The sequence below is a fragment of the Vipera ursinii genome (assembly GCF_947247035.1).
Source record: "Vipera ursinii genome assembly, chromosome: 2".
NCBI lineage: Eukaryota > Metazoa > Chordata > Lepidosauria > Squamata > Viperidae > Vipera > Vipera ursinii.
Genome location: NC_139513.1, coordinates 35,621,133 through 35,635,265, shown reverse-complemented (window position 1 = coordinate 35,635,265; position 14,133 = coordinate 35,621,133). Strand labels below are relative to the sequence as shown.

General features: G+C 42.2%; 1 protein-coding gene across 3 annotated transcripts in view; it reads left to right on the top strand.

Annotated features, from left to right (window-relative positions):
• Positions 1-14,133, top strand: part of LRIG1 (leucine rich repeats and immunoglobulin like domains 1) — a 147,471-nt gene that overhangs the window by 111,462 nt on the left and 21,876 nt on the right. For all 3 annotated transcript variants that reach the window (XM_083355962.1, XM_083355963.1, XM_083355961.1), the window contains 2 exons: positions 1,982-2,062; positions 12,133-12,204. In XM_083355962.1, the coding sequence (XP_083212088.1) occupies positions 1,982-2,062; positions 12,133-12,204 (153 nt within the window). The remainder of the gene's footprint in view (positions 1-1,981; positions 2,063-12,132; positions 12,205-14,133) is intronic.

The following is a 14,133-nucleotide window of genomic DNA, read 5'->3' as shown; positions in this document are numbered from 1 at the left end:
GAAGCTATTCAAATAGAGGTCAGTCCCAGAGACCTCACAGCAGAATGATTAACAAGGCAGTATGCTTTCAGGGCCAGCCAGCCAGAAAGAATAGGAAATTGGCAACAGAGGTTGTGAGAAAAGTAAAGAGAGTGCAAAGAAAACTGAACTAGAATACTGGATCCCCTATATGTTGGATTATATATATATAAAAGGAGAGTTTACTGCTCTTCTGGTTCTTCTAAAAGAACATCGTTTTGTGAGAAGCACACTTTCTCATATATATATATATATATATATATATATATATATATATATATATATATATGTATGTATGTATACATATATATGTATGTATGTATGTATATACACACACATATATACACAAACACGCAAATTTTTTGGATTGCTAACAAAGAATTAAATACTCAAGGTATCAGTGGGTTAGGAAGCTGAGCTTGTCAATCAGAAGGTCGGCAGTTCGGCGGGTCGAATCCCGAGTGCCGTGTAACAGAGTAAGCGCCTGTTACTCGTCCCAGCTTCTGCCAACCTAGCAGTTCGAAAGCACGTAAAAATGCAAGTAGAAAAATAGGGACCACTACGGTGGGAAGGTAACAGTGTTCCGTGCGCCTTTGGCGTCTAGTTATGCTGGCCACATGACCATGGAGATGTCCTCGGACAAGCATTGGCTCTTTGGCTTTGAAACATGTATATATATATATATGTATGTATGTTTCAAAGCCGAAGAGCCAGTGCAGATATATGATATTGCAGAAATCTCATCCACAAACCAGTTCATCTCACGCATAGGGCAAGACAATCAGGTGCCATTTCCCAATCCTTCCAAGATCGATTTCTCTTTGCCGAAAGAGAAATGGAGGGGAACAAGGAGCTTACTCTGGAACAAAGAGCAAATGACTCCATGCAAAACATACAAATAGAAACGACATTGTTCGGTTCTTGCATCTCAACCTCTGGACTTTAAATGCTTTGCCATCTACCTCCAGGTCCCATTTTTCTCCCCTGATTGCTTTATTGCCTTTATTACCCAGGCCTCACTCTTTTGATGTTAGTGGGGGTGGGGGGAGGAGGAACCTTTGGCAGCCATGTTTATATCATCCAGCTGAGCTACGCACTAAAGCCTGGGAGACCCTCCTCCCGTGACTCAACCCCAGCAAAACCGTAGTGACTGTGTTTGTAATTATTTGCACGTTCTCATCCTTACTTCTAGTTGCCTATGAAGATTCTCATTCATCTAGACCAGGGGTAGGCAACCTCGGCTCTTTTATGACTCGTGGACTTCAACTCCCAGAATTCCTGAGCCAGCTATGCTGGCTCAGGAATTCTGGGAGTTGAAGTCCACGAGTCATAAAAGAGCCGAGGTTGCCGACCCCTGATCTAGACCGTGGTGGTCTCAAAGGTACTTTTATTTTAAAGACAGCTGGACTGTCTCTGATTTTTCTTTAAGAGGTTTCATTTCTCATCTAAGAAGCTTCTTCAGTTCTGAAGAAGATGAGTTGAAGAAGCTTCTTGGATTAAAAGTGAAGCAAAGAAAAAAACAGAAAGTCCAGTTGCCTTTAAAATAAAAGCACCGTTGGGCTTGCTTCTAGTCATTAGTTTTATTAGATTTGTTAAGACTGTCCAACTCCAAAAAGACCTTTAAGGGGTGGGTGGGTGTGAAATAAATTCTTTTTCTTGCACTTTCTGAACATCAGAAGAAGGAAAGCCCTAACTCAGTTGGAGAGAATCAGGTAGCAGAAGCATCGCTTGTGGCAGTTTTCTTTGAAATAAGACAATACAGAAGAGGCCAAGTCTAGTCAACTAGAGTAAATTACTACTGTTTTTCCACAAATGCTTCTGACGAAAGCTTTATGCTACCGGAACAAAAGGCAGTCTCTTTGGGGAAGGTTTCCTAAAGGTTGGCCTTTGTAAACCTCTTTGAACACTGGGCTCACAAACTGGGAAATTGATTGCGAGCTTTCTTTTGTCATCTTCTCCCTAGGAATCTGGATCATAACGAGATTTCAGGGACAATAGAAGACACCAGTGGAGCATTTACGGGCCTGGAAAACCTAAGCATGCTGTGAGTATTGGATACGTTTGGCTTCTAGAAAACAAAAGCTGTTTTTTCCGAACAACTTTGTATATCTCTGTGTATATTAGGAGTGGAATGGGAGAAAGTGGGACATCTGTTGAGCTTCTATCGTATGCAGGGTAAATATTTTTTATTACTAGTACATGCCTTGGAAGCTGACTTGGCAATAATTCAAACTCCTACTATATTCTTTTTATTTCTTAGTTTGTAGATCTAAAAAGGGTTTGGTTTTTTGTTGAGAATGAAAGAGAGTCACCCTATTTTATGAACCTCAAATGATAAATTTGTTTCGCTTTGTGTTCTTGACAAATTGCTTAGTATCTGATTGATACTTTGTGTCTTCTTAATAATAATAATAATAAGTTGGAAGGGAGCTTGGAGGTCATCTAGTCCAACCCCCTGCTTCTAGTCCACCCCCCCCCCCCTTTATCACTATGGAAAGTGAGGCTTACATTTTATTTTTCTTACATTGTGTTCAGATGGTGACTTTTCAAACAGACAATGCATTCGGCTTTTCTTTCGGGGAGACAGGTAGTCCTCGATCTATGACTGTTTGATCAGCAACCGTTTCAAGTTATGATATTGCTGAACAAGTGGTTAATTATGACCAGTCCTCAGAGTTCTGGCCTTTCCAGAACCCTGCAGTCACTTGATCACAACTTGAGTGCTTGGAACCCATTTGCATTTGCAATCGGTTGCCAAGCTCTCTAGAATCATGTGATCGCCATTTGCAACCTTCCCTGCTAACTTCCCTATAAAGTCAGTGGGGAATATAGCAAATCACTAGGGTTAGTCTCCCTTGGCCCTTCTGCACTGAGACCATGCCAATTCGTGTACCCCTGCACACCCTCCTCATTCACATTATACCCCCCCCATGCACACCTAACCTGTGCCATGCAACTTACCTGATTCACATGGTGCTTCTTGCACACCCTCATGCACCTGCCCAACCCGTGCCACACCTCTTGTGCTTCCTCCCCAACCTGTGCTGCACTTCTTGAAGACACATCTCTTGGACACCTTCCTAGACATGGTGGCTCAGAGGTTACAATTCAGTATTGCAGGCTAATTCTGCTGACTGCCAGCAGTTCGATTCTGAGTGGCTCAAGGTTGACTCAGCCTTCCATCCTTCCGAGGTTGTTGGGGGCCATAGGCTGGCTCTGTAAACTGCTTAGAGAGGGCTGTAAAGCACTGTGAAGCAGTATATAAGTCTAAGTGCTATTGCTATTGCTATACCCTCTCCCATACTTTTGCACATCCCCTTGCTCCCTCCCCACCCGGTAGCAGCCACTTAAGTTCCTATAGGGTGTGGACTTGCATCTTCCCTCTGTCTTTCCCACTGACTTTGATTGTGGGAACCCGGCAGGAAGTCGCCTTACTTAGCGACTGTGGGATTAAGTTAATGATGGCAACAGGGCCTGCAGGGATTGCTGATGTTAAGCAGTATGATCCACATTCCTTAGTGAAGGAAATTGTTGTCACAATTGCTGTCATAAGTCAAGAACTCCCTGTATTTAAAGAACTTTTTGATTTCAGGGCGATAAAAGTACAGTATTTTTTTAAGGCACGCAGGCCTGCTAGAGTTATCTTTATATTGTTGAAATATTTTGCTAAAATTCTCCAATTTACAGTGTCAGCAAGAAAGCCTGAGACCTTAAAATATCAAGTATTTTATTTTTTTCTTTAGAAGCAGCAGTTCTTGTCCCAGGATTCAGGATGTTTAAATAAAGTACTGAGCCAGATACTGGTTTCTCCAAAACAGAAACATGTATACTATTATATATGTATGAATGTATCCATGCATATATGTATGCCTCTGAAAGACAGCTGGAAGATGTTGTGAACTGAGAGAAACCATTCTGCAAACGTAGTAAAACCACACAAGAAAAATTAAAAACAAGGGTGTTCTTTTACACTTTTTTTAATGCAGGAAGATATGAATTCATAGCATCAGTGAAGTAAAGATTTTGCTCTGTAAAAGAGATAGTGACTTCCAATATAGCATGGTAATTTAATTCAGTTTTAAGCTCCAAAACTGTGGCCCATAGTTGTCCAGGAAAACACTTAAGAAATGATTTGAGATAAATATCTAACCTTGGAAAATTGATGAAAAGATGGAAGAATTTCTGTTTTCAAATTAGCCAAGTATCCAAATGTAGGAGTGATGATTACCTTTTATTGAAAAGCTGTAGAGGATTCCTGCTTCCCCTAATCCTTTGATATGCCTGCAGGAGACCATTACAAGGCATACTGTGAAATTGACTAAAAGCTTAGCTTTGTTTGGATATTAGCCCTCACATGATTACAGATGCGTGAAGGAGAGAGTGGTCCTCACTTGTTGCCCCCAGCTTTAGCATTATGTCTGTTGAAGGCACTGTGCCCACTAATTGGCATACTAGGCAGCTAACTAAGAAGGGGCCACTGCGAACAAAAATCGGAACTTTGTGTAATCGGGTTTCTTTATTTTTTTATTTTTTTTGGGGGGGGAGGCTTCTGCAAAGGGAGAGAGAACAGATTTCTCCTTTTAGAACTTGCCCTCCAGAGTGAAGTTGCTAGGCTCTGGGCTGTAGAATTGGCAAAAAACACATCTGCAGGAACGAGCTAGTGACTATGGTTATGCATGTGCCTTGTCGGGACAGAGCAGAGAAAGTCATTCATACTCACTTAAGCCTAGACACCAATGTGGGCAAAGCCAGATAAGGAAAAAGAGGAATGTGGGGGGGTCCTTGGTGTTCTCCGAGCTTGGTTTTCATTACTAAACTAGGTAACATCATCAATGCTAGCAGAGAATGGGAGGAAAGCCTTTTACCTGGGACTCTATTAAGCTTCTAAAATAAGTAGACAGGTACTCTGTAGTACGAGCTATGTACCTGTAGATTGTCTAGATGCCATACCTGGTTCTTTGGACAACTGACCGGATCTGGGAAGTTGGTGGTCTGCCCTCTCTTGAATAGACTATCTCTTGATTTGTCCTTATGCAACAGCTTTTACCTATCTGGAATCTTCCTATATGATAGTGCTTGTCTTATGCAATCTGTTTCCTCCAAGATGTATTTTTTTTAAAAAAAAATTCCATACATCACCCAGTTTTTTTAGTGGCCGGTATATGCTTTTTTAATATAAATGAATAACATATTTTGTTTAAAAAATAATCAAACTAAACTTTTTATGTGCTGTGGGTACCCCATTTAAACTGTCGGACTGAAGCATTTTACTGTATTAATATAAAGACACACACAGGTAGAGGAGAGAGAAGGGGAGAGACACTTAAGAGGAAACCTCCACATGAATTAATAATTACTTCAGTGTTTTGGAGACGGTTTTAAGAGCTGTTCCTCTTTTGATCTGTGTGGACAAGCTACTGAAAGGAGATGGCAGTGAGTGCTCAAGCATCTTGTTCATCATAGTGGAGGTGTTAAGGGACAAGCAAAGATGTTAGCCCTCTCTGAATTATAGGTGACATTTTCCACTGAGGAGGGAGCAAGCTTAAATTAAAACGTCGTCTCAGAAGAGCAATCAAAATATTACACTGGCAAAAGCTGATATCCAGAAATAGCTCTAATTATTCAGACCTTGCATTTCTTTGCTTTTTTTTTTTTTTGAGAAGGCAAAAGGTGTCATTGGGGCTGATTTTAGTTCCATTCTTCTTGGGAACGAAAACAATAAACGTGGCCTTGTCCACAAGCTGCGGATACTTTTCTTCATAAAGGTAAAGGGTAAAGGTTCCCCCGCACATGCGTGCTAGTCGTTTCTGACTCTAGGGGCTGGTGCTCATCTCCGTTTCAAAGCCGAAGAGCCAGCACTTGTCCAAGGACATCTCCGTGGTCATGTGGCCAGCATAACTAGACGCCAAAGGCGCACAGAACGCTGTTACCTTCCCACCGTAGTGGTCCCTATTTTTCTACTTGCATTTTTACATGCTTTCGAACTGCTAGGTTGGCAGAAGCTGGGATGAGTAACAGGCACTCACTCTGTTACGCGGCACTCGGGATTCGACCCGCCAAACTGCCGACCTTCTGATCGACAAGCTCAGCGTCCTAACCCACTGAGCCACCACAAAAGTTATTAATACAAAGCACTGAAATAATATTTTGCTTTTCTTACATGTTACTTGCCAAATGTTTCCATCCCTCAATATACGGATAGCCCTCAACTTACGACCTCAGTTGAGCCCAAAATTTCTGTTAAGTGAAACATTTAAGTGACTTTTGCTCCATTTTACGACCTTTCCTGCCCCAGTTGTTAAGTAGTGTTCACTGCAGTGTTCAGTTAGTAATACAGTTGCTAAATAATTGACTTTGTTTGTCAGAAGGTCACAAACGGTGATCACGTGACCCCAGGACACTGCAACCATCATAAATATGAGTCAGTTGCCAAGTGTCTGAATTTTGATCACATGACCATAGGGATACTGCAACGGTCATAAGTGTGAAAAAGGTCATAAATCATTTTTTTCAGTGCCATTGTAACTTTGAATGGTCACTAAATGAACTATTGTAAATCGAGGACTACCTGTAGTTTTAATCTAGTTTCACACTCATGATAGGCACTTGCAAGTAGCATTCCTATCTTTGTACATATGTATGTCTAGATAAGCCTATCTTATTTCAAGTAAAGGTTATTTAAAATTAAGCTTGATGTTTGGTGACTACAAAGATCTGTTGCTTTCTTCAGTCTAGCCCAGGGGTCGGCAACCTAAAAAAGGAAAAGAGCCACCGGGAACCGGTTCCATCACAAATTAAAAAAACTGGGAGCCGCGCGCATGTGTCCATGCACGCGCATGCGCAAAAAAACGTTTTGCGCATGTGCAAAATGTTTTTTTGCGCATGCGCGGACGCATGGGGTTGCCATTTTTTTAAAAAGTGAGATGGAACCGGTTGCCCGACGGCGACGGCCCGTCTGCAAAGCTGCCGCTTTCGGCAGCTTTGCAGACGGGCCGCGGCAGCTTCCTCAAAGAGCGATGCCACGGCCCGTTCACGCGGAGGTACGCGCGCACCTCTCCAAAGGTTTGGGGAGGTGCGCGCGCAACTCCACCCATTCGGGGAGGTGCGCGCGCACCTCTCGGAACGGGCCGCGGCGTCGCTCTTTCAGGAAGCTGCTGTGGCCCATCTGCAAAGCTGCCGCTTTCGGCAGCTTTGCAGACGGGCCGCGGCAGCGTCCTCAAAGAGCGATGCCACGGCCCGTTCGCGCGGAGGTACGTGCGCACCTCTCCAAAGGTTTGGGGAGGTGCGCGCGCAGCTCCGCCCATTCGGGGAGGTGCACGCGCACCTCTCAGAACGGGCCGCGGCGTCGCTCTTTGAGGAAGCTGCCGTGGCCCATCTGCAAAGCTGCCGCTTTCGGCAGCTTTGCAGACGGGCCGCGGCAGCATCCTCAAAGAGCGATGCCGCAGCCCGTTCGCGCGGAGGTATGCGCGCACCTCTCCAAAGGTTTGGGGAGGTGCGTGCGCACCTCCGCCCATTCGGGGAGGTGCGCGCGCACCTCTCCAAACGGGCGGTGCCACTCTCCATTTGGAGAGGTGCGCGCGCACCACTGCCCGTTCGAAGAGGTGCACGCGCACCGGGCGGCTGGGAGCCGCATGAGACGGCTCAAAGAGCCGCATGCGGCTCCGGAGCCGCGGGTTGCCGACCCGTGGTCTAGCCAATAAATCTCCAGTACAAATACTAACCAGACTCAATCCTACTTAACTTTTTTGAGATTAGCCAGGCTTGTTAGCATGGTGCTAAAGGGTATTATATGTGGACTTTGTACTGGGCAACATTCCCTAAAATTCTCTTTATTCTCATAAGAAAGAACTACTCCTAAGAAATGTATACATTGATGTTAGGTTAATCTCGCAGTAGCAGGATTTGAACGTAGCTTGCCCCTCATATTTAGACACATGGTCTCCTAATTTTAGAATTTAGTCAAGGCACGTGTACAAACAATATTATAAACATGGCTTTATAATATTTTTTTCATGCTTCCCATTTTTATAAAAAAAAATGGCCAAAAAAAGTACAGAATATGAATAATATTGAATTCTCTATGATAGAGCTAGTAAAATAGGCATCAAAGAGTACAGTGTGAATGAAGGCTTCTCTCAGTAACTATGGACAATCTCACTACATTGAGTATATTGTATACGTTTTGCAAGCTGAACAGTTCCCTAACTTCTTAACTTCTAATTGTACTTGATTCATGGCTTTATCCAAGGCAGAGAGTTACAGGAATATTTATATTAACAAAAAACTGAAATTAAAGAAGCATTCCAAAAGTCCCCATGCCGTATCCTCCTGAATTAATTTGTTGCAGAAGTTTAATCTCTTCTGTCATCAGGACTCAGGATGGGCTATATTGCATTTGTAAAAAAAGAAGAAAGGAAAATGCTAGAAATCAGATAAGTAACAGAATAAAACTATCAATGGGGTGCCAGCAGAACTAGGAAAGTGTTCAAATATTTCTTGGATTGTAGGAATCAAGTATCTATCAGATTTGATTTCATGACCAGAATATTTGAATGTCTCCCTAAGGCGATTTCTCCACTAGGAAGGCAGAGCCAAATGGTATGCTAGAATTGACTTGCATTGCCTTTGTTTTAAAAATACACTTCTTACTCAATATATATATATATATTCTTTATTCTTTGTTAGCAAGCCAAAAATTTTTTTTCCACAAATATGAGCTGCCACTGCTGTGGCTACTGCCTGTAGATGGCCTTGGGCTAGGCTGAAACAGGAAATAAGATTTGTCCCATGTCTGGGACCAAGCTAGTGTATTCTGAATGCTTAACAAACATTTAACACATCTCCCTTGCTTCTCAGCTAACAAAGAGAGAGAGAGAGCCTGTGGCCTAGGGGTTAAAACAACTGTTTAAGATGCAGTCGGCCCAGGTTCGAAACTCAGAAGGGTATGGCTGACTGATGAGAACAAATAAGTTTGAAATGATCATATCGGTCTCCCTTTATTCTTTGTTAGCAAGCAAAAAAAAAATTACACAAATATGAGCTGCCACTGCTGTGGCTACTGCCTGTAGATGGTCTTGGGCTAGGCTGAAACAGGAAATAAAATTTGTCCCGTTAACTATTTAGATTACCTTGCTAGGCCCCAAACATGGGACAAATCTTTATTTCCTGTTTCGGCCTAACCGAAGGCCATCCACAGGCAGTAGTCACAATAGTGACAGCTCATATTTGTGTAAATTTTTTTAGATTTCTAACAAAGAATTAAAGGGAGACTGATATGCATTTCAAACTTATTTGTTTTCATCAGTCAGCCATACCCTTCTGAGATTCGAACCTGGGCTGATTGCACATTAGGCAGTTGTTTTAACTTCTAGGCCACAAGCTCTATCTCACTTTGTTAGCTGAGAAGCAAGGGAGATATGTGTTAAATGCTTGTTAACTATTTAGATTACCTTGCTAGGCCCCAAACATGGGACAAATCTTTATTTCCTGTTTCGGCCTCTCAGCTAACAAAGTGAGATATAGCTTGTGGCCTAGAGGTTAAAACAACTGCCTAATGTGCAATCAGCCCAGGTTCAAATCTCAGAAGGGTATGGCTGACTGATGAAAACAAATAAGTTTGAAATGCATATCAGTCTCCCTTAAATTCTTTGTTAGGAATCTAAAAAATTTTTACACAAATATGAGCTGTCACTGTTGTGACTACTGCCTGTGGATGGCCTTCGGTTAGGCCGAAACAGGAAATAAAGATTTGTCCCATGTTTGTGGCCTAGCAAGGTAATAACATTTTGGTCACATACCACCTTCTCTTAAAATGCAACAAACGTCTTTCCATATTTCATCTCTTATTGGTAAGCATCATTTCAGTCCTGATTTTACCAAAAGTCCATTAAGTCTACCTTTTTGCTTTTTGTTTTCCTCCTGTTTAAGTTCCTAAACTTGTCAATCCAGAGGTTCCTAATAGCTAAAACGTAGTTGACACAATTTGCAAAAGTGAGTAAAAAAAAATATTTGAACATGGTAATCCTCTCAAAGGCACTAACCACAGTTTGAGCAAAAAGATGACTATTCTTTCGTCTCTCAGAGCTCTAAGGCCACTGTCTCCTTTTGAGTAGCAACTGTCTAGAGCACTTGTGGGCGATCTCAAGTCATCTCCTTATCTGGAGAGGAATTACAAAGAGCTGGTCTCCTTGCTGGCTCTTCATTCTGCTGTGGTTGTTTGCTCTGTTTTTTGCAGAGCAATCTTTCAGTCTTCCATTTCTTCCACAGAAGTTGCTAAGGGTAAGTTAGAAGACAACAAAGCTAAAACCACATGCTACGAGACTTTTAATCACCTTGGCTACCGGAAAGGAACTGCCATATTTTTTTGCTAAGAAAAAAAATCATCTTAAAAAAACCCTAATTCCCCATCTTGGCTTGCTTATAGGTTCTGTTGGTAAGCAACTTCATAGGTATTCACTGAGAAAAAAAAATGTTTCAGGATACTGTAAGTCCATTATCAGGTCAATGTTATTTTTTTATAATTAGAGGAGGATATCTAACTTCTATATGAAATTTTTGGAATAAAAAGACCTTAAAATCCTTTTGTCAGGATTTTTGCTAGCAAGTCAGAAGGGAATCTATGTGGTAAAGTAGCACTAGAAAATAAAATTTTGACGCTTTTTGTCAATAAACATCTGAGGGAGAAAGAGAGTTCTACCCAAGGCAAAGATATTTTGTCCCTGAACTTTGAAAAACATTGATTAAACTTGCTGTTGGGGAGGGGGAGCATATTCTTCCAAAAATTCTCTGTCCTGTATCTCCCCAAACATACAGTAGTGGCCAAAATTGTGGAAACCTTTTGGGAAAAGTGTATTTTTCAGGTTGGATGGCTAATAACACCACTTTTTGGTGTCATGTATTGAAGCTGAGAGGAGGACATTTGTCAGTGTGTTATGGGATCGCTATCAAGTTGGTTGGGTTTTTTTCCCTTTCATTTAGTGAGCTTGTAAAATGTAATAAAATTAAAGTAATGGTGCAAAGAGTTGACTGGTTGCCCAGAAAGCGATGTAAAATAGTATTATTAAGTGATCAAGGCTACAGTTATAAAGAAATTAGAAGAAAATTGGTGGAAACTTAACCAAAGGTGGCATTTCTACTGTACACTTTTCCCAAAAGGTTTCCACAATTTTGGCCACTACTGTAGCATGAAAACCCCCAAATCAAATGTCTTTATTACAGTCTTTGATCGATCAGCCTTTACAATAAAAGAGCACAGTAAAAAGGGAAGTAGTTTAACATGGCAATTTATTATTGGGAAAAATAATCGGACTGTCAAACAACATATGTAATTAAACATTTTGCACAGTTGAATAATTTGATGAAGATATTTGGCCTCTTGATATGTGAATGTGGGATTATTAGCATCCCTTAAAAATAATGAACATAAAATTTTACCCTATGGCCCTCGTGTTTGGAAATGATTTGGCCATATGAGAACATGGCTGAGCATTTCTACCTCCCTGGATCCACGCCAGCAAAGTCTCTGGGGAAAAAAAAAGGGAGTCCCATGAAATCTTCCTGCCAATAGATCTGATGGGAGGGTATCAAAAGGAGGCTCTGGAGAAAGCCCCTCTATATTTTGAAACTGACAGTCTGAAACTTTGTGATCTGTTTCGAAAACCGCTTATTACCAGCTGTGAAAAGAGCAAGGGTGAACTGCCCGGTGGTGAATCCAGTGTCTTGTTTAAATTGTGTTTAAGTTGATAAGCCAAGGTCAGCTCACATCGTGACTGACCTTCCCCCCCCTTTCCAGAGCAAACCTGCATTTCTTAACTCAAGACAGAGTGTCCTATATAAAGCTATCAACACTATTAAGCGCTAATAAAAGATAAAGGTATTTAATTTCAGGGAAAGGAAGAGAGTACGCCTGCCTCCCCGTGTCCTTAATCTCGACAGATTGTATTTCCAGCACCTTACATGGAGATGGTTCATCAGATAGACGCTGGCTAATTGGGGTCTTTTCTTTCCCCCCCCCCTCTTGCCTCTCTTTCTCTCCCTCCCCTCCCCCTTGCCTACCGTCCCTCCTCCTCCCCTGACTGCTGCTTATCTGGCTTGCTGGCTGTTTGGCATCTGCAGGACTCTGTTTGGAAACAAGATCAAGTCTGTGGCCAAGGAGGCGTTCTCCGGCTTGGAGGCCCTGGAACACCTGTGAGTAACCCACAAGGCTTTGCAGGTTGGGAGGGGAGGGGGTGGGTGGGAAAGGGGAGGCTTGCCAGGAATGGCTGCTGCAGCGGCCTGCAAACAATTTAATAGCATCTTTGTAAGCTGAGAAGCTCTCCGTTCCTGAGAAGCCAGCTGCTTCCTTCTCATTATAAGTCAGCTCCAACTTTGGCTCTGCTTCCCCCCCCCCCCCCACACACACACACTTCTCCCCCGGCTAGGAAGAAAGTTGTAGAACACATGACCAGATATATGGTGGGTTTTTGTTTTTTAAAAAGCAAACAAACATATTGGGATGCCTTTTTATTCACAAAAATTCAAACCTTCCCGAGAAATTGTTCTCATTTCCCAAAAGTTTGAAGTTGCATCTTTTTGCTCTGTTCTTCCTTGCCACTGGGCGTATCTGCAAAAAAGCTGGGGTCAAAATATCTCGCCATAATCTTTGCTAGCAGGGTGGGGGGGAAAAAGCAACCCTTGCAGTTTGAATTGCTCTTTTATGCCATTGCTCGAACATATTTACTATAAATTAGGCCAGAGTGGCAGGAAAGCTAGTTGAATATCAGAGGATCTACCTCTCTTGTCTTCTTGAATACTGCCACTCTTATAGATGGCAACTTTGATCAAGATCGGCTTTACTCTCCCATCGTCTTCGCTTTGACTCCCTCTGCTGGCATTAAGAACAGCATTTGGTAGAAAATAAGTCATGCCGGCTACATGACCACGGAGACGTCCTCGGACAAGCGCTGGCTCTTCGGCTTTGAAACGGAGATGAGCACCGGCCCCTAGAGTCGGAAACGACTAGCACGCATGTGCGGGGGAACCTTTACCTTTACCTTTTTAAGTCTATAATATTAAGAGTCCTAAAGACCCCTGGGGTTATTCTGCTCAAGGGTTGTCCATTTTGCCCTTTTTTGTTTTGTACTTGCTAATTTTTTAAACACATACTTGCAGAATCCAGAGAGGAAGAACACCATTTTAGAAAAATCATTTCTACTACTGCTTTACCTAACTTTTTTTGAACAGAGAGGGCAGGCTGGAGGAGAGTGAATTAGAGGGTTGGCATTGAACCCTCTTTCCCCCGTCCTGCGGTTCTCTTCACTTTGTCTGTGGAAAAAGGCTCCCCTGGGCATAGATCCTCCCTCTGCAGGGATTGGAGCCTGTTTTAAAATGTCTGCTCATTTTATACACCCTTGCTGTTTTTACTCATGTGCAAATGACTACAAATTACAAGTGAGACATCTTTACTTGGGGACCAGCCAAGTAATGTGTTTCAGTTGTAATGTGTGTTTCTATGAAGTAGATTCTGGAGTTGGTTCTTTGGCTGTTTTTCCCCCCAGCGTAGTTGGCTGAAGTTCTGAAATTCTCTTGTCTCTGTTCTTTCTATCTCGCCCAAATCTTACTGCTAAGGAGGAATGGGATTCCTTTGGAAAGGGGGTGGGTGGGTGAAGGGGGTTAAAGTTTAAAATGCTACATGCTCTTTGCTTCAAGTACAGACCAGATGAAATGCTAAAAACCTTGATATTTAAAATGCTGGCAGATTTACTAAGCAATTGGAATGGAGTTATGTGTGCAGATGTACTATTTTTTAAAAAATCCACCTTAAGCTATTAAAATAATAATGGGTTGAGAATAGTACTACTCATGGGCCAGTTCATACGTAACATTAAATCACAAGAATAAGCTGCAGCCCACTCCATTTCAGTTTTGCCCTGAAAACCTATCTCCAAGGCGTAATACGCAGTTAACCTGTATCTTGACTGGCTAACAAAAAAAGAATGTACAGGTAGTCTATGCTTAACAATCACAATAATGTGGTTGTTAGTGAGCTATTATATGACATCAATAGAGTTATGGCATTACTTCCACTACAGTTCTTAAGCAATCTCTTGTGGTCATTAAACACGACATAACGTGATT